A 24,517-nucleotide genomic window follows, 5' to 3' on the forward strand; every position below is an offset into this window, starting at 1 on the left:
TATGGAAGGCAAGATACTTCTTTTAACTTCTGCTTTTGCAATTGCTGGCTTGCAATGAACCAACACACTCAAATACTCCTTTGCTGAACTTTATTTAATGATATATCCTTTGTGTAATCATATTTTCAATATTATGAATCATATAGTATCTCAATATTAAATAGTGTTTGTTATTCAGCTGTCCAATTCCAGTGTGACTAAAGGTCTCTTTGAACAGTACAGAATAGATTTAGTAAATCTGTGTTCTCGACGCAGCGCATTGCCTGATGAAGTATACAGCAGAGATTCATGTGTGATTATCAGTGGACCCCACAGGATTTCCTGTTTATAAAGGGCCCCCCAGACTTCTTTGCCTAAATTCCTGAAACGTGCTTCTGGTGAGCGAAGCTTCTCATTAGAGTTCGTGAAATCTGCCCTCATATGTCACTTCAGAACATTTTCCTTTCTCTCACAACCTCGTGTCAGCTATAAACATCGACATTTTGCTTACAGCATGTTTATGGAGGTTGTTGGTAATATAATTATGAAACAGCAGGGTTTCTAGAACCTCTTCTTAAGGAGACTTTGCTGGTGACAGCCGTCCTACTTGGAAATAATGTCATTTTTAATGGCACTGTTTCCTAATATCTACAACCAGTATGAAAAACTGATAAGTGTTAAAACCTGTCTCTGGGGGAGACATCAGTAAGAGTCATAAGTGAGACTTCCTTTAACTACAAGTTCTCATGTGACTGATTAAAGTGATTTCAGAATCTGATGGTCACAAGGATTGCATCTTGGGAAATTGTGGCTATGCAGGCTGTGATTTTTCCATCCCTAATGATGTATTGCACTTCCCTGAGCATGTAAAATATAAAGCTTTCAAATCCTTTTAAAATAAGAACATAAGACGTCGGAGCAGGAGTAGGTCATTTGGCCTCTCGAGCCTGCTCCGCCATTCAATAAGATCATGGCTGATCTGATCTTGGCCTCAACCCCACTTCCCTGCCCGCTCTCCATAACCCTTGACTCCCTTATCGTTCAAAAATCTGTCTATCTCCACCTTAAATATATTCAAGGACCCAGCCTCCGCAGTTCTCGGGAAAGAGAATTCCAAAGATTCACGACCCTCTGAGAGAAGAAATTCCTCCTCATTTCCGATTTAAAAGGGTTTCCCCTTATTCTGAAATTATGGCCCCTAGTTCTAGATTCCCCCACAAGGGGAAACATCCTCTCTGCATCTACCCTGTCAAGCCCCTTCAGAATCTTATATATTTCAATAAGATCCCCTCTCACTCTTCTAAACTCCATGAGTATAGGCTCAACCTTTCTTCATAAGACAACCCCTTCATCTCCGGAATCAACCTCATGAACTTTCTCTGAACTGCCTCCAATGCAAGTATATCCTTCCCACAGGAGACCAAATATATAAGGAGACCAAAACTGTACGCAGTACTCCAGGTGTGGTCTCACCAACGCCCTGTACAGTTGTAGCAGGACTTCCCTACTTTTATACTCCATTCCCTTTGCAATAAAGGCCAACACTCCATTTGCCTTCCTAATTACTTGCTGTACCTGCATGCTAACTTTTTGTGATTCATGTACAAGGACCCCCCTGGCAAACCGCTGGCAAATGTTCATAACGACAATTGTTTATGTGAAACAGAGATGTAATAAACTTGAGTGTAAAATGGAAATATTTCAAATGAGCTTCCAGTAAATTTTCCAGCATTGCCTTATTACATAATAAATCCATTTATGTCTGTACAAAAAACTGCACAAAGGTCTAGGAAATGTTTTTACTGAGGTTGTAATTGCATAATAAATGTTCACACTTGATTTTAACTGCCCACGCGCGGGTTTCTGGTGGGAAATCGTGCTGGCGAGTTAATTTCCTGCCCGCCCATGGCAGAATGAGACCCAGGTGATTTTAACGGCCGGGCCTCATTTAAATCCTGTCAGCTGACTACCCTCTCGTTCTAGGCTGAAAATTGTGCAAAATCACACGGCCCAGGGGCCGCTTACCAAGACCAGGTAAGAGGTGCCGGGGTCGTTCCACGGGGTTCACAAGCACGTGGCAGGGGAGGGCTAAACTGTACTTGTGGAGCCGTAATATCACCCATCTCCACCCCTGACACAGCCCACCTGCTACTGAAACCTCATCCATGCCTTTATGACCCCAAACTCAACTATTCCAATGCTGTCCTGGCCATTCACCCACCTTGCACCTCTCATAAACTTGAGCTCATGCAGAACTCTGCTGCCTGTCCCCTGACTCATACCAAGTCCCGTTCACCCATCATCCATGTGCTCGCTGACTTACATTGGCTCCGGTCCGCCAGCTCCTCAAATTTTTAAATTCTCATCCTTGTGTTTCAAATTCCTCCATGACCGCGCCACTCCCTATCTCTAACTTCCCCCAGCCCTACAACCCTCCAAGATCTTTGCACTCCTCCAATTCTGGCCTCGTGTGCCTCCCTGTGATATCTTGGGACACAGCATATATATACAACAGCACAACATGGCTTCCAGTAAGAACTGTATTGCACATGGCTTTATTATTATATACATCAGTAGTCCACCAGGTGGCTCTATTACACTCCCCAATTTTCATCGCTCCACCATTGGCCGCCTTGCCTTTAGATGTCTAGGCCCTAAACTCTGGCATTCCCTCCCTAAACCTCTCTACCTCTCTCTCCTCCTTTAAGTCAGTCCTTAAAACTTAATTCTTTGACCAAGCTTTTGGTCACCAGTCCTAATATCTCTTTAGGCGGCTTGGTGTCAAATTTTGTCTGATAACACTCCTGCAAAGCACCTTGGGACATTTTTCCTATGTTAAAGGCGCTATATAAATGCAAGTTGTTGTTGGGGCCCAACGAAGCAGGAATGCTCCTGAAGGCCCCACAAGGAAAGTTACAAATAATTGTTTTTTTTTTAAACTTACCTTCTTGGGTCTTTTCTGTTCCCATCCTCTTACTCGCGAGGTTGGCCTGGCAGGAAACGCACTGCAGTTTCCCGCTCAAGTTAAAATTGCAGTCAGGTTCCCATGACATCATCAGGACCCAACATGCATGATGTACAAAAGGACCCTGCCGGCTTTGGGTGGGTATCCTTGCTGCCTGCTCAGTTGAGCAAGTTAAAATCCTAACCTGGCGGCTCCAGGGTGGGTAAATAATCTGGGCGATTTACCTGCCCACCCATCCAGTTTCCGCCAGGCAGGTAAGGTTAAAATTGCTCATGCGGTATCAGATTCAAGAGAACTAATGGAATCACCAGTTTTTTTTTTTAATTATTAAAAAAACTTTGTGTGACTACAGATTAGAATTCTGGGTCATCTTTCAGATCAGACAAAATTTGACACCAAGCCACATAAAGAGATATTAGGACTGGCGACCAAAACCTTGGTCAAAGAAGTAAGTTTTGAGGACCGACTTAAAGGAGGAGGGAGAGGTAGAGAGGCGGAGAGGTTTAGGGAGGGAGTTCCAGAGCTTAGGGCCGAGACATCTAAAGGAATTCCTTGATGTTGAAATATTTGTCACATCTATTTTTTTTCTAGGTTGTAAGAGAATTATCTGCTGTTTCTCAGTTCCCACCCTTTAATGTTTGGTTTCCTCACTACACCTTCTTGTGGATGTGGGGTTGCGGCCTGGTCAGGGGAGAGAGATCGTGGTCGGGGGAGGAAAAGTGTGGAGGTAGGGGAGATTGGGGGGTCGGAGATTGTGGAGTTGGGGGGTCAGCTGATCGCGGGGAGAGAAGCAGGTAATCTTGTTGGGCCGGGAGTAAACATTCCTGCTCCTCCTGGTCCACGCGTAGTGCTGTAAAGGCACTTACCTTATGGATCCAGCCCGTCTCACCTCCTTTTACCTGTGGGTTTCCCGAGGCCTGAGAAACCCAGCCAAAATGGGTAAAATATAAAAAGCCTGTTAAAATGGAGGGTGCGTGGAGGTTGGGTTTGGGATTTTTAACATTTTTACTTCTCATCCGCACCCAACAGTTCTTGGGGATTAAAGTTACGCCCCCGATCTCTGGGATTGGCCTGCTGCAGGCTGTCTGTTTTGCAGCTGCCAGGGCAGCCTGTCTCTGCTGCCTTCCTGTGACATCTTATGTGCTGCTATTGTGTGGGTCAGCAGCATCATGCATGCAAACTCCTCCATGCCACTGGCACTGTGCCTTGGTTCGGGCTGATCAACGGGAGGGCTGTCCAAATGGATTTGTTGAATTCCTGGATGTCCTATTAATTCACTGGTGCCTTATTAGTTCCCATAGATACTAGTAGTTATATCTTAGAGAAAGAAAAACCGTGTAAAGTTCTTTATTGAAGTTACAAGAGCCACCCCAAAATAAATGTCAAAGTGCCATCTAGTGTTAGTTTACTGTATTCTCAACCAAGGAGTTTAATTTCCTCTGAATGCTACTTTTAGTGTACTTAAATGTTTGTATTATGTTAGGTTAATGCAGACATTAATTCAATTCAAATGGGAGTAATATGTGTGTATAGATGTTGGGTGAGAAAAGCTTTGGGACTGACTGTGGTGAACTTCTGTGGTTTAATAGCCTGCCAGTACACATGGCCTAAACTCAGAAATGTGCAACACAGGGAGCAAGAGGGCCGCCACCACCATGGGGAACCAAATCTCAGCATAAACTAAAAGGAAAGGATAAAACAGGATTTAAAAAAAAAGAAATGCCAGCAAGTGGAGGGTGCAGAACAAATGGAGTGTTTTTTTGTTTTGATTAGTTCTGATATCCACTGTTGTTTGGATACTATTTTGGTTCCTGACTTTTCAAAAGGGAACTGTGAAGTTCCATTCACATACATTTATTAGATAGTCATTGTTTTGTGACGTCAAGCACCAAATGTTATTAAAAATGCAATAAAGCTGCAATTTTAGAAGAAAAATGTTCTTTGAAATGGTGTGGTTCAGGGTAACATTTAAAAGATTATAAAGACTTGAATGGGGAGGTGCTGAGCAGAGGCTGTGGCTTCTAGCACAGGGGAAAGCTACACTCTAGCTGCTGGATCAGAGGGTTATTAGCAGGATGCTGGAAGCAGGTTGTGTATCTGCCCTATTAGCTGCTGGGCATCAGGCTAGGCAGATTTTTTTTTTGAATGGGTGAAATCTTATCAACAAAAAGGGGAAAATGCATCCAAAAGAAGCCACAGCAAATGTCAACTAAAAAAACAGATTTTTGTAAGTATACGATTAAAAAAAAGCATTGGCCCGGGTTTTGCGGTCAGCAGTGAACAAACCGCACTCGCCGTTCATTACACTTACACTTGCCCACAGACTTCCTGTCAGTAATTAGAGAGTCAAATCAGTGCAGCGCCCGTTAGAGGGGATCTACGGACTTGCAAGCAACAGTTTATCTCCTTAACCAATCAGATTCAAGAATCCTTACTGAGACACGCAGGCTTAGAAATTCCAGTGTGACGAAAACCTGCAGGCTGCAGTTAACGACCGCCCAAATTCATAGCGCAGGCAGCACCTGGTGCTGCCCGCTAATTTAAATTAGCGCAGTGCTAAACTTACTGTGCAAGGCTGGTTTTCCGGCACTACTCTCAGCATGAGGCCCAATGTAGCGTGGCCGTAGCGTCCCTGGAGCAAGAACAGCATTATCTTAAAGCTAGCCTGTCATTTTAGAAAACAGTGCAGTCCCTTAAAGGGGAACAGCCTACTAAAATGAAAAAAAAACAATTTTTAATAGGCAGTTTTTAGCCCTTCGAGCTCAACTGCCTTCTGAAAAAAAATTAAAAATATTTCCCAAATGGCAGTCTTCAACTCTTAAAGCTGAATTGCCTTCCGCACATTAAAAAATGTAAAAGTGCTCCAGCACAAATGGCTCAGTAAGCCAGGGACGGGGCACCCAGGGTCTCGCATGCAGCACTCCAGCTTTGTACTGGGGATCAACCCTGCAAGAGAGGTCCTCTACCCACAGGGGCCAGGAGGCCCTCCAAAAAGAAGGATGAGGAACCAGATCACCGAGGCCATCATTTCCAGCAATGTCGCCCCTAGGACCTGGCTCCAGTGCCCAAAGAAGCTTTGTGACCTCAGACCAGTGGTCAAGGTCAGTGAATGCATCTTCAAAAGCCGTTTCCGACCAATTGTGCCACTAGCCGCACACACTGCTCGTTGCACAACCACTCCCATCATTCACCTACCAATAATCTCTATCAAACAGGAGACACACCTTCCTTTCCTAGCTTCACCTCAACCCCTTGGAGGAGATGGTTCTGGCCATTCTTGGCAGGGGCATGACTGAGCCCTTGGCAAGCGGCGGGGCAGAAAGGATACAAGATGCTGGTATCCTCATACGTTATCCTCCTTCTCTCATGCACCTCTTGTTTTCCCGCTCTCCCATCACCACAACTCCACCCTTATGTCTTCCTCATTTCACACACCTAAGAAATGCAACCTGCCCAGCCAGTGGTTTACCAAGAAGAGGGAGAAGAGAATGAAGAAGAAGAATCACCGTCACTCGATTTCACACTCCCAGTCACCAGTTCCTCAAGGTCGTCCAACAAGGCCATTTGTAGTGTCCCCCACTGAAAGTCAGCAGCCTTCTACCAGCCACGCTGCAACCACTGGGGTAGCACTGTGTGACCTCAATAGGATAGGCAAAGGCACACACAAGACAGTCACTACGGGAATGCATAAGGGTGATGAGTTAATTTCTTGATCTCATATTGGATAGATAGATGTATAAAGTTGGATTGGAAAGTTTGCTTTGCGATGGCTTTTATTTCAGCATTGTGGCCAAGAGGATGCTGTGATGGTCAGTAACAGAGGGAAGGTAAGGTGTGGGGCTAATGTTGAAAGGGGAATTGGGGTTGCGGTCACTGGTACCACAGGCAGATGATTCCATCCCGGATATCATGGCCAGAAAGTGGCTGTCTGAGTTGCATCCTTCTTTCTGCTTCCTCCCATTCTGTGTCTTCCTCTTCTGCATCTTCCTCTTCCCTCTGCGAGCGGATGCTGGAAATCTGGGGGAAAAAAAGCAAAACATGCTGGAAATGCCCAGCAGGTCAAGCAGCATCTCGACCTGAGACGTGAACTCTTTCTCTCTCCACGGATGCTGCCTGACCTGCTGAGCATCTCCAGTATTTTCTGTCTTCTCGGAGGCCTTCCTTTACCATCTGAGGCCTTGCAAGCATCCAGCAGCACTCCCTGCACACTTTAAAAACGTTTAACATCTATTGCACCAAGCCACTACTTCAATAACGTATAAAAACCCAGTCCAAAAGCTTAATTGCAAACTTACCTGAAAGATGTGTGTGTCCCATTAAGAAGTGCTGACAGTGTGTCAGTCTAACATGCTCGCTTTTCTGAGCAAGCTTAGGACCGAGTGCTAAAGTCAGCGCAAAGGTCGAATATTGCAGAGCGGGCGTCAAGTCGGTGTTGCGTGCCGACTGACGTCACGCTCTGCTGATTTGCATTTCTAGGGCTAGCGCTGCTAACAGCAGTGCTATGGCCCTCACCAAATGGCAGCCGCCGAGTCCCGCGCCAGAGGTGAGTGGAAGTGAGGCAGCCGCCATTTTCTTCATGAAACGGTCCTTAATAGAGAGCGGTATGTCCGTGAATTTCTCGGCCCCAGAGTCTGAACCAGGAAGTGTAAGTTAGAATAGTTAATTCAGTGTCAAATTATGTACAGAGAGCAAAATAAAGAGAGGGAAAGAAAGAGGGGATTAAGAGATAGAGATAAAAGAGACAAAGAAAAAATAAAAAAAACAATGTTTTTATTTTAATATTTTTAATTCTTTTAAATCTCTGCCAATAATTAAAATCTGAAAGAATGAGACTCCACACTATTAAAAGTTAATTTTCATTGCCAGAGATGATGTTTGGCTGTAATTAAGACTTAACACACCGTTAAGAATTCACTTACACTTGAATGGACAAGCCCTACCTTTTCCTGGCACGTTTAGTGGGTATCTAGTGGTAAGTACAGCAACTTCACGCCCTTCATGTATGTGAATGCAGAGTCTCTCAGCAAGATACTGTTGTAGCGAAGCTTGTGGAGCAGGGCAACTCCAATAGCAACTTCTTGATTTCCACGTTTAACTGCGCATGTGTGATCGCCGGAAGTTGCTGTCCGATTTACTCCATAATAACGGTGAGTTTTGATAGCCTCACCGTTATTTCTACTGCAAAATCCGGGCCATTGTTGAAGAAACCCGAAACAGGACTAAATAACTTTGAATTCACATATTGGCCCAGAAATTTGGTTCGGGGGCTTCCCGCGGGTGCAAGCCCCCGACCTGCACTTAGCTACCGCGCCGGCCGTTGAGCTGTGGGCCCACGTGGGATTCCGATCCTGGGCCTCCTCCAACTGCCGGCGCGCAGTGCTTGCATATCCCAGGGGCGCAGTTAGTTCGATGTGTCCCCTGGGATCACGTGGGCCATGGAGAGCCAATGGTAGCAGGGAAGGCTTCATTCATAAGTTTACCTGTCAAACCTATTGTTAAGTCTGTGTGTTATAGTGATAATTACTACACAGACTACAAGAGTAAATTCAACAGGTCTTTACTGGTTGGAGGTAGGGACTATACTGAATACAATATTACTACACAGTGCTTATATACCGGTGTGGTCACCACCGGTATTACGTATACAGCAGCCAGAGAAAGTAGTACATCTCTTAAGGTGGAACAGGCTTAAGTTCTCTTAAGGTGGAACAGGTTACATACACCACAATCCTCCCTTTTTAGCTTAACAGTCATATCCCCATTTAACATAACATAATAACATATATACATATATAACTTCAGGTATAACAGTTCAAAGGTTCAGTCTCTCAGGAAGCTTTCTGATGCGGCTTGGATAACGCCTCTCAGTAGTCTCTGATTCTTGTTGTTGAGGTGCCTCCTCTATTTGGTTTCTAATGTATTGGGTGTCATCATCATCAAGTACATTCCCTGCCGAGGTAGATGCTTCAGGTTCATTAACGTCTTCCACAGTTGTCTCTGTCACAACCATGGGTTCGACCCTTGCTCTCAACTCTACCAGTTGATCCGCATGACGCCTTATCACATTATGACCAATATCTACTGTGTACATCAGAGGTCCTTGTCTGGCCCGAATTGTTCCGGACTGCCATTTTTCGTTTCCATAGCCCCTTGCCAACACTGGTTGTCCTACGTCGAAAGTTCGAGTGGTCTTGTTGTTAATATGCCGAAACTGTTTGTTTTCCACTTCCCTCCGCACATTTGGTTTTAACAAGTCCAACTTGGACCGCAACCTCCTGTTATAAAACATCATGGCAGGACTTTGGTTAGTCACTGCATGATCGGCGTTTCGATATGACATCAGGAACTTGTCGACCTTGTGTTGCAGCGGAATCTGATCATCGTTCATGGCCTTAATTGCCTTTTTGAATGTCTGGACAAATCTTTCAGCCAACCCGTTTGTCGCCGGATGATATGGGGCAGAGGTATAATGTTTTACTCCATTCTTCTTTAAGAATTGTCGGAATTCTTCCGATACAAACTGTGGTCCGTTGTCCGAACAGATCTGTTCTGGCAATCCGTTCCTTGCGAATATTGTTCTTAACACCGCAATTGTCTTTTCTGAAGTAGTGGTATTCATCTTGATGACTTCTGGCCATTTGGAATGTGCGTCCACCGCGATTAGGAACATGGAGTCCATGAATGGACCAGCAAAGTCAATGTGTACGCGTTGCCATGGGGCTGAAGGCCATTCCCATGGGTGTAGCGGTGCTATCGGAGGTGCATTTTGCACTTTTTGGCACCCAGCGCAGCTTTTCGTTAACTCCTCTATCTGTTGGTCAATACCCGGCCACCATACATAAGCCCTAGCAAGACTTTTCATTTTAACTCCCCCCCCCCCCCCCCCCAGATGACCTTCATGCAGTTCGTTTAAAACTCTTTCCCTTAACTTGGGAGGAATAATCACTCTTGTCCCGTACATCAAGGTACCATGGCAGACAGACAGCTGGTCTCGCCTTGCCGAAAATGCCGGTAACAGAGGATCACCCCGTGTTGGCCATCCTTTCACTGTCACCTCGTAGACTCTGGACAGTGTCGGGTCGTTCCTGGTTTCTCTTTCAATACTTGCATTGGTGACTGGTAAACACTCGATGATGGTCGAATGAAATAACTCAACAGGGTCAACTTTCGTCGTGTCTTCTTCTTCAGGTAGTGGCAGGCGCGACAGCCCATCAGCATTGCCATGCTGTTTCGTACCTTTGAATTCTATTTGATATTGATGTGCCCCTAGGAAAAGAGACCATCTCTGGAGACGCTGCGCTGTCATCACCGAAACACCCTTCTTAGGGTTAAAAATGGATACCAACGGTTGATGGTCTGTCAGAAGTGTGAATTTTTGGCCCTGCAGTTAATGATTAAACTTCTTCACTCCCCATACAAGGCTAAGAGCCTCCCTATCGATCTGCGCATAGTTGCGCTCAGCGGAGGTCAATGATCTGGATGCAAACGCGACTGGCCTTTCCGTGCCATTTGGCAACTTGTGTGAGAGTACTGCCCCAATACCATATGGAGAAGCATCACAAGCCAACCGAATAGGCAGTGTCGGGTTGAAGTGAGCCAACACTTCCTCTGAGGTGATCAATTCTTTGCTTTTGCGAAATGCCTTCTTACAGTTTTCGCCCCATTCCCATGGTACCCCTTTCTGTAAAAGAGCATTTAACGGGTGCAGTACCGTGGATAGATTTGGCAGAAATTTATGGTAATAGTTAATTAATCCTAGAAACGACCTCAACTGAGAGACATTCTCCGGAGCGGGAGCCTTTACAACTGCCTCAATCTTGTCAGGAGACTTATGAAGCCCCTCCCGGTCAATGACATGGCCACAGTACGAGATCCGCTTCTGGAAGAACTCACATTTCTGCCGATTTACTCTAAGTCCATACTCTTTCAGTCTGTTGAGCACCAGTTCCAAGTTTGCGAGATGTTGTTCATCACCATCACCTGTGATCAGAATATCGTCCAGGTAACATTGTGTGCCTGGAATTCCCTGTAATACCTGCTCCATGGCCCTCTGCCAAATTGCTGGAGCCGATGCCACTCCAAAAACCAGCCTATTGTACCGGTACAACCCTCGATGCGTGTTGATCGTGAGGTATTGGCGTGACTCTTCCTCAACCTCCATCTGCAAGTACGCCTGCGCCAGGTCTATCTTGGTGAAGTGTTTCCCGCCAGACAATGAAGCGAAAATATCCTCAATCCGTGGAAGCGGATACTGCACCGTGTGAAGCACCGGATTAACGGTGATTTTGAAATCTCCACAGATGCGAACCTTCCCTGGATCTCCTGGCTTATTGCTCGCAGGACGTTTCATAACGGGAACAATGGGCGTAGCCCACTCACTCCAATCTACCTTAGACAGTACACCTGAACGTTCTAGTGCTTCCAGTTCCGCTTCAACAGTAGGTCGTATTGCATAGGGTACCGGTCTGGCTTTAAAAAATTTTGGTTGTGCATGTTCATCAATCTTGATGTTTGCCGTAATTCCTCTCGGTGTTCCCAGTCCCTGCTGGAACACCTCTTTAGCATCATCCAATATTCTGGACAATCGTTTAGGTTTGACATCTGTTTCCCCGGAATCTACCGTTAGTGCCTTCAAGGAGTGCCAGTCCATATTCATTTTCCTAATCCACTCCCGTCCTAGTAGTGGTGGACCTCCTTCAGGTAGCACATATAAGTCCATTACTTGGCTTTCTTCGCTCTTGTGGACCACTTCTACCTCTATTTTTCCGATGGGGTACACTCTTTGCCCCGTGTATGTTTTCAATATAATCTCCGTATCCAGTAGGGGAATATGTTGGAATAACCTTCTGTAATCTTTCTTATTCATGACCGTCAATGCCGATCCAGTGTCCAATTCCATTTTTACTTGGACTCCTGCTATCTGAAGAGTGACCCAAATTGTCTGGAGATCTGCATCCTTACCAACGTTGTGTACTCTTAAGCTATCCAGTTCATTACTGCTAGCGTCTGAATCTGACTTCTGTTCGGTCAAACTGTTCTTTGTCACCTTGTGTACCTTTGCGTATTTTCCTTGTGGTGACTTTTTGTTGCTGGTCTTCTTTCCTGACCGGCATACTTTAGCTATGTGGCCAAGCCTGCCACACGTTCTGCATTCTTGGTTTTTAAACCAACACTGGTTCTGATCGTGCGTTGTCTTTCCACAACGATAACATTTGACAGAACTCAATCCCAATTTGTTTGTACTGAGTTCCGGTGACCGTAGCTGCATTACTGCCGTGCCTCTCGCTGCGGCTTCATGTGCTGCTGCCATAGTGACCGCCTTCTCGAGCGTCAGCTCATTCTCCTCGAGCAGTCGCTTTTGTGTATCCTGTTTAAATAAACCACACACAAATTTATCTCGTAGTGCCTCTGTCAGTCCCGTTCCAAACTGACAATATTTTGCTAGCTTACGTAATTCCATCAAATATTCAGCATTGCTTTCATTCTGCAGCTGCCTTCTGTCGTAGAATTTAAATCGTTCCGCTAGCACCAGTGGCGTGGGGTTTAGATGATTTTTCAGGACAGTAACAATCTCCTCGAACGTCTTATCCGCCGGTTCATCTGGTGATACAAGGTGTTTCAATTGCCCGTATGTCTTCGCACCCATTAAATTTAATAATGTTAGTGCTTTATCTGCATCAGGAATTTTATTTGCCTTACAATAATTTTGTATGCGTTCTACATACATGGCCCAATCTTCGATGTCACTATCAAAGGTATTAATGTTCCCATGTTTAGGCATCGTTGCAATTTATTGTATTTTTATGTTATCCAAGATGGCGGCTTCCCGCTCTTGTCGTCGTCCTCCGCCCACAAAATGGCGGTTTTCCCGCGCTTGGCGGTCTTCAACCGTCCCCCGACGCTGTCTCCGCTTCACCGCGGCTCTCGCGCCTTCAGTTTCCCCAGACGCTGCGCCTTTTAGCCCGAATGCAGCCCTTATCTCCGGTCGTGATCGATGTCCCCGCGCTGCGCCTCTCGCTCGAAAGCGGCCCGGCCCTTATCTCCGGTCGCGAGCGATCTCACCGCCCTTATTCCTCCGTCTTCCCAGCCCCGTCTGTACAGCGGTTGACTTTCTGTCGCGTCGCTGCCCGGCTTACCCACCACCGAGGTAGAAAGAAGAAGCTGACAGTCGCTGATGGAGGCTTCGAGGTCAGGATGTCTTCTGCACTCCGGTTTCTCGATGCCTGCCGCTCGACGTGTCTTCCAGTAGGGTGATGAGGGTGGAAACCTCTCTTCGACGTCCTGTCTGTGGACGAAGCCGCCGTGGAAATAACTGCCGCAGGGTAAGAATCGGACTCGTCGCCACTGTTAAGTCTGTGTGTTGTAGTGATAATTACTACACAGACTACAAGAGTAAATTCAACAGGTCTTTACTGGTTGGAGGTAGGGACTATACTGAATACAATATTACTACACAGTGCTTATATACCGGTGTGGTCACCACCGGTATTACGTATACAGCAGCCAGAGAAAGTAGTACATCTCTTAAGGTGGAACAGGCTTAAGTTCTCTTAAGGTGGAACAGGTTACATACACCACACCTATGAATACTATAAGCCCCAAAACATCACTAAATCGTCAAATAAATTTTAAAAAACATCACATTTTTAAAATAACTATAAATTACATGAAATAACTATTTTGAACAATAATTTCAATTTTTGAAAAAATTAATTACATTTTCTAATGGGGCTAAAAATAAACTTACCTTTCTTTAAAGTATTTAAAAAAAATAAACCTGTGGAAAAACTGTTTTAATTTTAATTAATTCACCACTTACCTTGTAAAAAGCAGACCTTGCGCCTGCTTTTTAAATATGTAACTCCTGGAGACTTACCCTCCCGGAGAAACCTGCAAAAAGAAATGTAAGTTCGATGCGCACGTGCTGCCTTTCCTGCGCACGCGTTCCACCTCTCAACCCCTTCTTTCAGGGGAACGGAAGTGCCGGTTTCCCGCGCAAGCGCAGTGCGTGCACAAAACCGGCACTTCCATTGGGCTTACAGGTGAGTACCCCGTGCGTACTCACCCGTGGAGACCCGAATTTCTGGGCCATTATGTAGCAACATAGAAACATAGGGGCAGGAATAGTCCATTCAGCCTCTCGAGCCTGTTTCACCATTCATTTAGATCATGGCTGATTTGTATCTCAACTCTATTTATCTGCCTCTGCTCCATATCCCTTGATACTTAACAAAAATATACTGATCTCAGGCATGAAAATGTCAATTGACTCGGCAACCACAGCTCTTTCAGGGAGGGAGTTCCAGATTGCTACTACCCTTTATATGAAAAAGTGTTTCCTGATTTAGGGTTAAGTTTATTACTTTGTTTGATTCTTGCTGTTTTACTGAAAATAATGCGCAAACTGTTCAGATTAAATCTACTGTATTTAAAGCAAAGGATTACTCGGCTATATCGAGAAGCTCATTTAGCAAGCGGGCGGGGGTCTTTCTTTTAAAGGGTGTTAACATTTTGTGCTTTTATGACCGTGTTGTAACAAAGGAATTGGAAAAAGAATACATTTTTAAATGTTGGGTTTTTAATGCAAAGTGTATTCACACAAGTTGAGAAATAAAATCACTTAGACAAAAGACCGTTGATATGTTAATTGAAGCCACTCAGTGCCTGATACCAATGGGTTGAGCGTGCACAGTGCATGCTCCGCCAATTGGTACCTCAAAATTGCATTGCTGTCCTATGTATGCCAATTAGCTTATTACTACTAGGGTCCTACCTGAAGCAGGCAGGTGCCTGGGCGGCCCATGCAAAGGCCCCAACAAAAATGCCAGTGGGCGGATCAGGAGCGGCAACAGGATGATAAGTCTTTTACCATGAATTTCAGGCAGCTACCACTCCATTCCCACCAGGCGGAAGGCCTGAAAATTGGAGTTAGAGAGGTAAAAGTAGAAATAGACACACAGGTAGTCAATCAGGTCCAGCAAAGGCTGCAAAAGCAATCAGTTTTACAAAACTGCAGCTTAACGATTCATATCTGGCCTCATCTAACCAGGTGTTTACTCAGTCCACTTTTCAAAAGATTGATAGCAAAATACTGCAGATGCTGGAAATCCGAAATAACAACAGAAATGCTGGAAAAGCTCAGCAGGCCAGGCAACATCCGTGGAGAGAGAGGTTTTCACCCGAAACGTTGACTCTATTTTCTCTCCATGGATGTTGCCTGGCCTGCTGAACTTTTCCAGCATTTCTGTTGTTATTTCAAAAGATTGAAGTCGTGTGGACACATGAAAAGATATTGGTTCAGGTCACAAGGGGGTGCTATTGTTTCACTTGGATTGCACAATTGTGAAGTTAGGTATTGGGTAGTTTGCATTTGGTTAGGCATACAAGGAGCAGGGGATCCACTTACAGGAAGGAGTGACACCACTGAAACCAAGAATTTGTAACAAAGGGCGACTGTCTTTATTGTAGGGGGAGAAAATAAATTCAACAGTTTTTGTCACAATGATATTTTCACGTTATGTATCTCATCAGTGGCAATCAAAGCATTTTGTCAAACAATTGTCGATCAAGCATTCTTTAAAAAAATATTCTAAAATTAGCTTATTCTAAAAATAGCAAGTTTTGTTCTCAAGATTAGAATAGTAATTCTTGAAGTAGTCATTGTTTAATGTTTAATGTATAGCTGCCAGAGCTGCCCATATAACTGCATTTCAAAGTTAATTTATTATGTGAAGCACTTTGAGATGTTTCAACATGAAGGCTACCATACAAAAGAAAGCAAAATTTTATATTGAATTGCATTGAGTGTGCAGCACAGAACAGGCCTTTTGGCCCGATAGCAAAATACTGCGGATGCTGGAAATCCGAAATAACAACAGAAAATGCTGGAAAAACTCAGCAGGCCAGGGCAGCATCCGTGGATTGGCCCAACTGGTCTATGTCAGCGTTTATGCTCAGTGGTCCCAGCACCGATCGCTGTGGAACACCACTCCCACCCCCCCTCTCTTATTGCCAGTCTGAGTAGCTACCCTTAACCCCTACTCTCTGATTTCTGTTTTGATGCCAGCTTGTTATCCATTCTGCTACCTGTCCCCTGACTCTACATGCTCTGACCTTAGTCATGAATCTACCTCATCAAAGGCCTTTTGAAAATCCAAATATATTACATCTACTACATTACCCTTGTCTACTCTTTCTGTTTCTTCTTCTAAGAATTCAATAAGGTTGGTCAAGCATAACCTTCCCTTTTGAAATCCGTGCTGACTACTCTATTTATATTTTCAGTTTCTAAATGTTTTTCTAATACATCCATCAGTAAAGATGCCATTATCTTTCCTACCACTGATGTTAAGCTAATTGATCTATAGTTCCTGGGACTTGTTCTATCTCCCTTTTTAAATATAGGAATAATATTAGCTGTGTGCCAGTCATCTGGCACTATTCCCTTTTCTAATGAATTTTATTGAACAAAAATCTGGCATTTGTTCAAAGGTACCATTTTGGAGGGGTTGCTGTTGTTGAATTTGTAATTTAGTATGTCATCAATTTTACTTAGATGCTTTCTTATTGTGAATCCAAGGTTATCTCCAAGAAGCTTACTTATGGACAAAACAAGTCATTGCTATTCTGGAGAAATCGATGGTCCTACTGACGGATGTTAAGGATGGCTCCTTGTATGAGGGCGTGGCTTATGGCAGTTACACCACCAGATCCCTATTCCAGTACATGTTTCTGGTACAAAAGCACTTCAACATTAGCCACTTCGACCACCCCTGGATCAAGCAGCATTTTGCTTTCTACTATAGGACTGTGCTCCCAGGTAGGAATCCGGCATTGAAAAATAAAGTTATCCTCAGCTGTTCTTTAAGCACGAGGAGCTTCATTCTAGGCTCCCCAAAGCCTTGAGTTGGATCCAGGTGGTAAGGTGACATATAAAAAGGGGAACTCTATCCAAATGCAGTGTGCCACGTAGTATTAGGGTATTAATTTGAGGCTCATAATTTCCCTGATTGTAAACTCCCCATCTCAGCTGTGCTACTGGGACAGGACGTGAGGCGAAACAAATCCCAGCAGCTGGTTACACAGTTGCATTGGGAGAGGAAATGGTGGCATCAGCGGCATGGGCAGGGGGGATATCCCATCCAGGGTGTTCAAACACCCTCCAAAATGTTTGACTTTTTTCCCAAAATCGGATCGCTACTTCTTTTGAAGGTGTGCTCCATCCAAAGGAAGGAACCATTCAGAGTCGATGGTATTTGCTGAAATGAAGCTGTGGGGTTAAAGGTGGATAAGATACTGCAGAATAAAACAAATTCCACTGTTTGATCCAAATGAGCACAAGCTTCTGCAAATCTTAATTGCACTACCAATTTCACGCATGGCCAAAAAGATTTTTTCCACACTCAGATTAAAAGCTTGCCTTCACAAATCAATCAGTGATTTGTTGGGCTTACGCTTCCAAATGTTCACAAGGACACATAACCGGCACTTGGACAGTGAGCTTTAGAGTTTTTGTCTGACCAGGTTGTTTTTCCTTTCATTTGCTTTATTTGAATTCTTAGATTAGTGGAAGTAATTATTATTACAAAACCTTATTATGAAAATCCTATTTGAAAAATAGGCCTTTTGAAGTGGTCTTGTTTGCCCCTGGGAAAAAAAAACCTGCGTACACCCCTGAAGCCACCATTTCCTCTCCCAATGTAACTGAGTAACCAGCTGCTGGGATTTGTTTCACCTCACGTTCTGTGGAGTATCCTCCCAGTAGCACAGCTGAGATCAGGAGTTTACAATCGGGGGAATTATGAGCACCAAATGAGTACCCTAATATTTCATGGCATGCTGCATTTGGATAGAGTGGCATGTTTCCATGGAACCAACTTAAGGGTAAATTCCTTGTTCCTGCACAACAGCTGGGGAAGTGGTGCCCAAAGAGAGCGCAGGATGAAGATGGGGTTACAATATAATAGCCCTATTTCTTCGACCTACTCCTTGTGAGCACAGCTCTCCCCGAGAGCATGGGATTGAGAAAGTCATCCATTGTGTGTGGTATTGGCAAACCTTAAAGAAAGATCTTGCATTTATATAGCAACTTATCATATCTTTGAGAAACATCCCAAAATGCTTGTATTCGATGAATTTGAAGTGCAGTCACTGTGTTATGTAGGTGAATGCAACAGCCATTTTACAAACAGCAATGTCCCACAAACAGAATTGAGATAAGTGACCTGTTAATCTATTTTTGATGGCATGAGTTGAGGGAAGAATGTTGGCCAAGACACTTGCATCATTCTCTTCTCTTTGAATTGTGCCGTGGAATCTTTAACATTGAAGTGAAACACTGATACAGGCAGACAGGGCCTGATCCAAAAACCTCTGACAATGCAGCACTACCTCAGTACTTCAAAGTTTAGTTTATACGTAGAGTGGCTATCGGGGCTAAATTTACTAAATTTCCGGTAGGAATCTCAACAGCTGGCAGCATGTATTATGAATTTGGGTGTACTTCCCATGTTTTTACATCCATAATGGGTGGAAAATTGTGGGTAGCACATGCCAGAATTATCAAATGTGTTCTGAGTTGGCAAGTGATTAGCGGGTAAGTGATTGGTTGGTAAGTATTTCTCCCTTTTAAGCTTAAATCTCTGGTTTATAGTTTCTAAGGTGTGATATTCACCATCTAGAATCGGGGCAGAGGATATTTAAGAATAATATTAATAAATTTAATTACATAGAATGGGAGATCAGGCGATGTGTTGCTGCTGCAATATGTGGGAGCTGGTGAACACCATTGATGCTCGCGGTGATCACATTTGCAGTAAGTGTTGGCTGCTCGAGGAATTCCGGCTCCGTGTTGAAGAGCTGGAGTCTGAGCTTCAAATACTGAGACACATCAGGGAGGGGGAGAGTTACCTGGACTCTGTGTATCATGAGGTATTCACACCAATTAGATTAATTAATGCAGATGTAGTCCGTGGCCAGGGTCAGGATGGTGTGACTAGAAGTGAGGCAGGTACGGGGATCCAGGAGGTAGTGTTGGAGGAGCCGCAGCCCCTGCACTTGTCCAACAGGTTCGAGGCTCTTACTCCCTGTGGCGACAGGAGCAGGGACTGCAGGGAGGATGAGCAACCTGGCCACAGCACCGTGGAGCAGGGGGCCATTCAAGTGGGGGGAGTTAACAGAAATGTTGTAGTGGTAGGGGATAGTATCGTTAGGGGGATAGATAGAGTTCTTTGCAGCTGAGAGCGAGAGTCCCGAAGGCTGTGTTGCCTACCCGGTGCCAGGGTTAAGGACATCTCCTCTGGGCTGGAGAGAAACTTGGAGTGGGAGGGGGAGGATCCAGTTGTCGTGGTCCATGTTGGTACCAACGACATAGATAGGACAAGGAAGGAGGTTCTGCTGAGGGAGTTTGAGCAGCTAGGGGCCAAATTAAAAAGCAGAACCACAAGGGTAATAATCCTGAGCCACGAGCGAATTTGGCTAGGACAAATAAAATTAGAGAGTTAAATGCGTGGCTCAAAGACTGGTGTGGGAGAAATGGGTTTTGCTTCCTGGGACACTGGCACCAGTACTGGGGCAGGAGGGAGCTGTTCCGTCGGGACGGGCTTCACTTGGCCAGTGCTGGGACTAGAGTCCTGGCGGATCATATAACTAGGGCTGTAGTGAGGGCTTTAAACTAACTAGTGGGGGGGAGGTTCCTAGAGAGCAAATAATAAAAATGACAACAGAGAAGGTCATAGACTTAGGTAGCAGTGGGGAAATTAAAAACCAGAGCGTGTCAGGAAGGGGCAGAAGGTATGGAGTAAAAGGTAAAGTAATAAAAAGGGCAAAAGCAGGAACTAAGTGTCACAAAACATCTTTGAAAGTTCTCTATCTGAATGCACGTAGCATTCGTAACAAAATAGACGAGTTAATGGCACAAATAACTACATATGGGTATGATCTTGTGGCCATTACAGAAACATGGCTGCAGGGTGACAATGCCTGGGAATTAAACATACCAGGTTATTTAACGATCAGGAAGGACAGGCAGGAAGGAAGGGGAGGTGGGGTGGCTATGTTAATAAAGGAAGGAATCACTGTAATACAGAGAAATGATATTGGGTCATAAGATCTGGATAATGAAACAGTTTGGGTGGAGGTAAGGAATAATAAGGGGGAAAAAACACTAGTGGGCGTAGTCTATAGGCCGCCAAACAGTGGCAACTCTGTTGGACGGAGTATCAATCAGGAAATAGTTGAGGCTTGTAATAAGGGAACATCTATAATTATGGGGGATTTTAACTATCATATTAATTGGACAAATCAAATTGGGCAGGGCTGCCTTGAGGATGAGTTCATTGAGTGCATTAGGGATGGGTTTCTTGAGCAGTATGTAACTCAACCGACCAGGGGGCAAGCAACCTTAGATCTGGTCCTGTGTAACGAGACGGGATTAATTAAAAATGTCCTAGTAAAGGATCCCCTTGGAATGAGTGACCATAACATGGTTGAATTCCATATTCAATTAGAGGGTGAGAAGGTTAGATCTCAAACAAGCGTGCTAAGCTTGAATAAAGGAGACTATGAAGGTATGAGAGCGGAATTGAGTAGAGTGGATTGGGAAAATAGATTAAAGGGTAAGACGATACATGATCAGTGGTGTACATTTAAGGAGTTATTTTACAACTTCCAAAAAAAATATATTCCACTGAGAAGAAAAGGGTGTAAAAGAAAAGACAGCCATCCGTGGCTACGTAAAGAAATTAAGGATAGTATTCGACTAAAAACAAGGGCATATAAGGTAGCCAAATCTAGTGGGAGGATAGAGGATTGGGAAAACTTTAAAAGACAGCAAAAAATAACAAAAAGATTGATTAAGAAAGGGAAGATAGATTATGAAAGTAAATTAGCAAAAAATATAAAAACAGATAGTAAGAGTTTTTATAGTTATATAAAAAGAAAAAGGGTGGCTAAAGTAAATGTTGGTCCCTTAGAGGATGAGACCGGGAAATTAATGGTGGGAAATATGGAGATGGCAAAAACACTGAATGAATATTTTACATCAGTCTTTACAGTAGAAGACACTAAGAATATCCCAACACTGGACAAACAGGGGGCTAAAGGGGGGAGGAGCTAAACACGATCAAAATCACTAAGAAAGTGGTACTCGGTAAAATAATGGGACTCAAGGCGGATAAATCACCTGGACCTGATGGCATACATCCTAGGGTCTTGAGGGAAGTGGCGGTAGGGATTGTGGATGCATTGGTAATAATTTTCCAAAACTCCCTGGACTCAGCAAAGGTCCCGGCAGACTGGAAAACTGCTAATGTAACACCCTTATTTAAAAAGGGCAGTAGACAGAAGGCTGGAAACTATAGACCGGTTAGCCTAACATCTGTGGTAGGTAAAATTTTGGAGTCCATTATTAAGGAGACAGTAACAGGACATTTGGATAATCATAATTTAATAGGACAAAGTCAGCATGGTTTTATGAAGGGGAAATCATGTTTGACAAATTTGCTGGAGTTCTTTGAGGAAGTAACGTATAGGGTGGATAAAGGGGAACCAGTGGACGTAGTGTATTTAGACTTCCAAAAGGCATTTGACAAGGTGCCACACAAAAGATTATTGCTTAAGATAAAAAATCACGGGATTGGGGGTAATATTCTGGCATGGATAGAGGATTGGCTATCTAACAGAAGGCAGAGAGTTGGGATAAATGGTTCATTCTCAGACTGGCAATCAGTAACCAGTGGTGTTCCGCAGGGGTCAGTGCTGGGTCCCCAACTCTTTACAATCTATATTAACGATTTGGAGGAGGGGACCGAGTGTAACATATCAAAGTTTGCAGATGATACTAAGATGGGAGGGAAAGTAGTGAGTGAGGAGGACATAAAAAACCTGCAAGGGGACATAGACAGGCTAAGTAAGTGGGCAGAGATTTGGCAGATGGAATACAATACTGGAAAGTGTGAGGTTATGCACTTTGGCAGAAAAAATCGTAGAGCAAGTTATTATCTTAATGGCAAGAAACTGGAAAGTACTGAAGTACAAAGGGATCTGGGGGTCCTGGTGCACGAAACTCAAAAGGTTAGTATGCAGGTGCAGCAAGTGATTAAGAATGCCAATGGAATGTTGGCTTTCATTGCTAGGGGGATAGAATATATAAATAGGGAGGTATTGCTTCAGTTGTACAAGGTATTGGTGAGACCGCACCTGGAATACTGCGTACAGTTTTGGTGTCCATACTTAAGAAAGGACATACTTGCTCTCGAGTCAGTACAAAGAAGGTTCACTCGGTTAATCCCGGGGGTGAGGGGATGGACATATGAGGAGAGGTTGAGTAGATTGGGACTCTACTCATTGGAGTTCAGAAGAATGAGAGGCGATCTTATTGAAACATATAAGATTGTGAAGGGGTTGGATCGGGTGGATGCGGGGAAGATGTTCCCGATGATGGGTGAAACTAGAACTAGGGGGCATAGTCTTAGAATAAGGGGCTGCTCTTTCAAAACTGAGATGAGGAGGAACTACTTCACTCAGAGGGTGGTAGGTCCATGGAATATGCTGCCCCAAAAAGCTGTAGAAGCTACATCATTACATAAATTTAAAACAGAAATAGACAGTTTCCTAGAAGTAAAGGGAATTAAAGGTTACGGGGAGCAGGCAGGAAATTGGACATGAGTCTAGGTTCGGATCGGTCATGGCCCTGTGGGTAGCGGAGCGGGCCCAGGGGCCGTGTAGCCTGATCCTGCTCCTATTTCGTGTGTCTAATTCTGTTAGATTCAGGAGATGGTTCTGTGATAGTGGATTGGCGGTTAGGATCAGATCAGCCATGATCTTATTGAATGGCGGAGCAGGCTCGAGGGGCCGATTGGCCTACTCCTGCTCCTATTTCTTATGTTCTTATGTTCTTAAGGCTGCCTGCAGGGAATGTAATTTTTATAAGATTGACCCTATCATGTGAACGGTATCAAACTACAGTCATGAGATTTTTTTTTTTTGCATTTATAAGAAATGGCTTCAGTGACAATTTGGTGACAATCTAAGCAGCTCAGTTAGGTGACACTGGGGTCTTCATGTAAAAAGGACCAAAGTTTAAATAATAACATAGCAATCCTCATGTAAATAGCTCAGAATGGAATATATGTGAAACTAGACAAATATCAAAAGGTTTTGACAATTACTTGTGCATATATAAACAAGAGAAAAAGATGGATAATCCTGAAATATCAATGCTGACATAAAATTAATGTGGACATCTAGTGGTGCAAATAGCTTGAGTGACATTGGTGTGTCCAGTCAGTTTTACCTCTCTTTTCATTGGTCCTGCCTTCTGAATGACTTCTGGGAAAGTGATGTTCAATTTACTTTTGCTTTACTCTGTTCTGGCACTGAATTTTGATTCTGGGAATGTCTTCTAGGTTTTCGAAGGACTGTGGCTATTGCTGATTCAAACTACAACTGGTTCTATGGGCCTGAGAGTCAATTGGTGTTTCTGGATACCTATGTAATGCGCAATGGCAGTGGCAACTGGTTGGCAGAGCAGGTCAGAAAGAATCGAATTCGGGAGGGACCAGGCACACCAGCCAAAGGACAGAGATGGTGCACACTCCATACTGAATTTCTGTGGTAAGGTGGCAATCAATTGAGTGAATTAAGTAATCTAGAGTATAGTGAAAAAGAAGGATAGTCAGTCGTTCATTAACTGACAAGCATAGGCTTGAGCTCTTGCTAGGTAGATAGCAGGTACCAGGAGCTCCACCTGCCTCTGCGTCCTCTGCCGTAGATCCTGGAGGGCGAGGTTGACTGCCAGTACAGACTCCATTAATGTAACCAAGTGTAGCATTTTGATATTTTGTGAGAATAAATGTAACTAATTGTTAGTAGCCACAACACTCCTGATACAAAACAACCTTTAAATGACTGTGCAACAGTTTAATTCAATGTCAAACTGACAAGGAAGCAGTGAAACAGTACTAACATGACAGCTGCGACTTATTACTCATGATCCCTTTAATGATCCCTGGAACCGGCATCCACCTGCTTGATGCCTCTTCTCCCTGTTGCTGTCGAGGCGAGGTGCTAAGGCAGGGGGCGACAATGAATTTTGCAGATTGGTCGCCCAGTGAGCGTTGCACACTCACTGACATCACGATCTGCCTGGCGCTGAGGTCGCCGGTGGTAACTTGTAGTGGCAGCGCTACGGGGGGGGGGGTGGGGGGGGTGGATTTTGTGTGTGTCGCTGGATTCGCCTCGCCCTGGCACTACTGCATCAGCGCCCCATTAGCGCCACTTGGGGAGAATTATTCCCCCCAAGTGCAGTACAAAAACGAAATGAAATGCATCTGAATATACAAATGTGACAGTATCTTGATACGTTTGTATAGTGTTCTGAAAAAAAATCTCCTCGTCATTTGGCCACTGTTAGTTAGAATTGTTGGTTTCAGGAGAAATAGTCTTGTTAAATAGTCCAGAGCTTTTAATTCCTATTTATTCGTGGAGCAGAAATTAAAACATTAAAAAAACCATGTTGATCACAGCTTCAGCCCCTATCATATGTCTTTTTCTAATCATGATATTTGTAAATCA

General features: G+C 44.2%; 1 protein-coding gene across 2 annotated transcripts in view; it reads left to right on the plus strand.

Moving 5' to 3' along the window:
- The window catches only part of dse (dermatan sulfate epimerase), a 104,904-nt gene that overhangs the window by 74,760 nt on the left and 5,627 nt on the right, over nt 1-24,517 (plus strand). For both annotated transcript variants that reach the window (XM_085997363.1, XM_085997364.1), the window contains exons 4-5: nt 16,524-16,763; nt 23,350-23,557. In XM_085997363.1, the coding sequence (XP_085853489.1) occupies nt 16,524-16,763; nt 23,350-23,557 (448 nt within the window). The remainder of the gene's footprint in view (nt 1-16,523; nt 16,764-23,349; nt 23,558-24,517) is intronic.

This window comes from Somniosus microcephalus, chromosome 9 (genome assembly GCF_052327205.1).
Source record: "Somniosus microcephalus isolate GS21.2 chromosome 9, FLI_Smic_1.0, whole genome shotgun sequence".
NCBI lineage: Eukaryota > Metazoa > Chordata > Chondrichthyes > Squaliformes > Somniosidae > Somniosus > Somniosus microcephalus.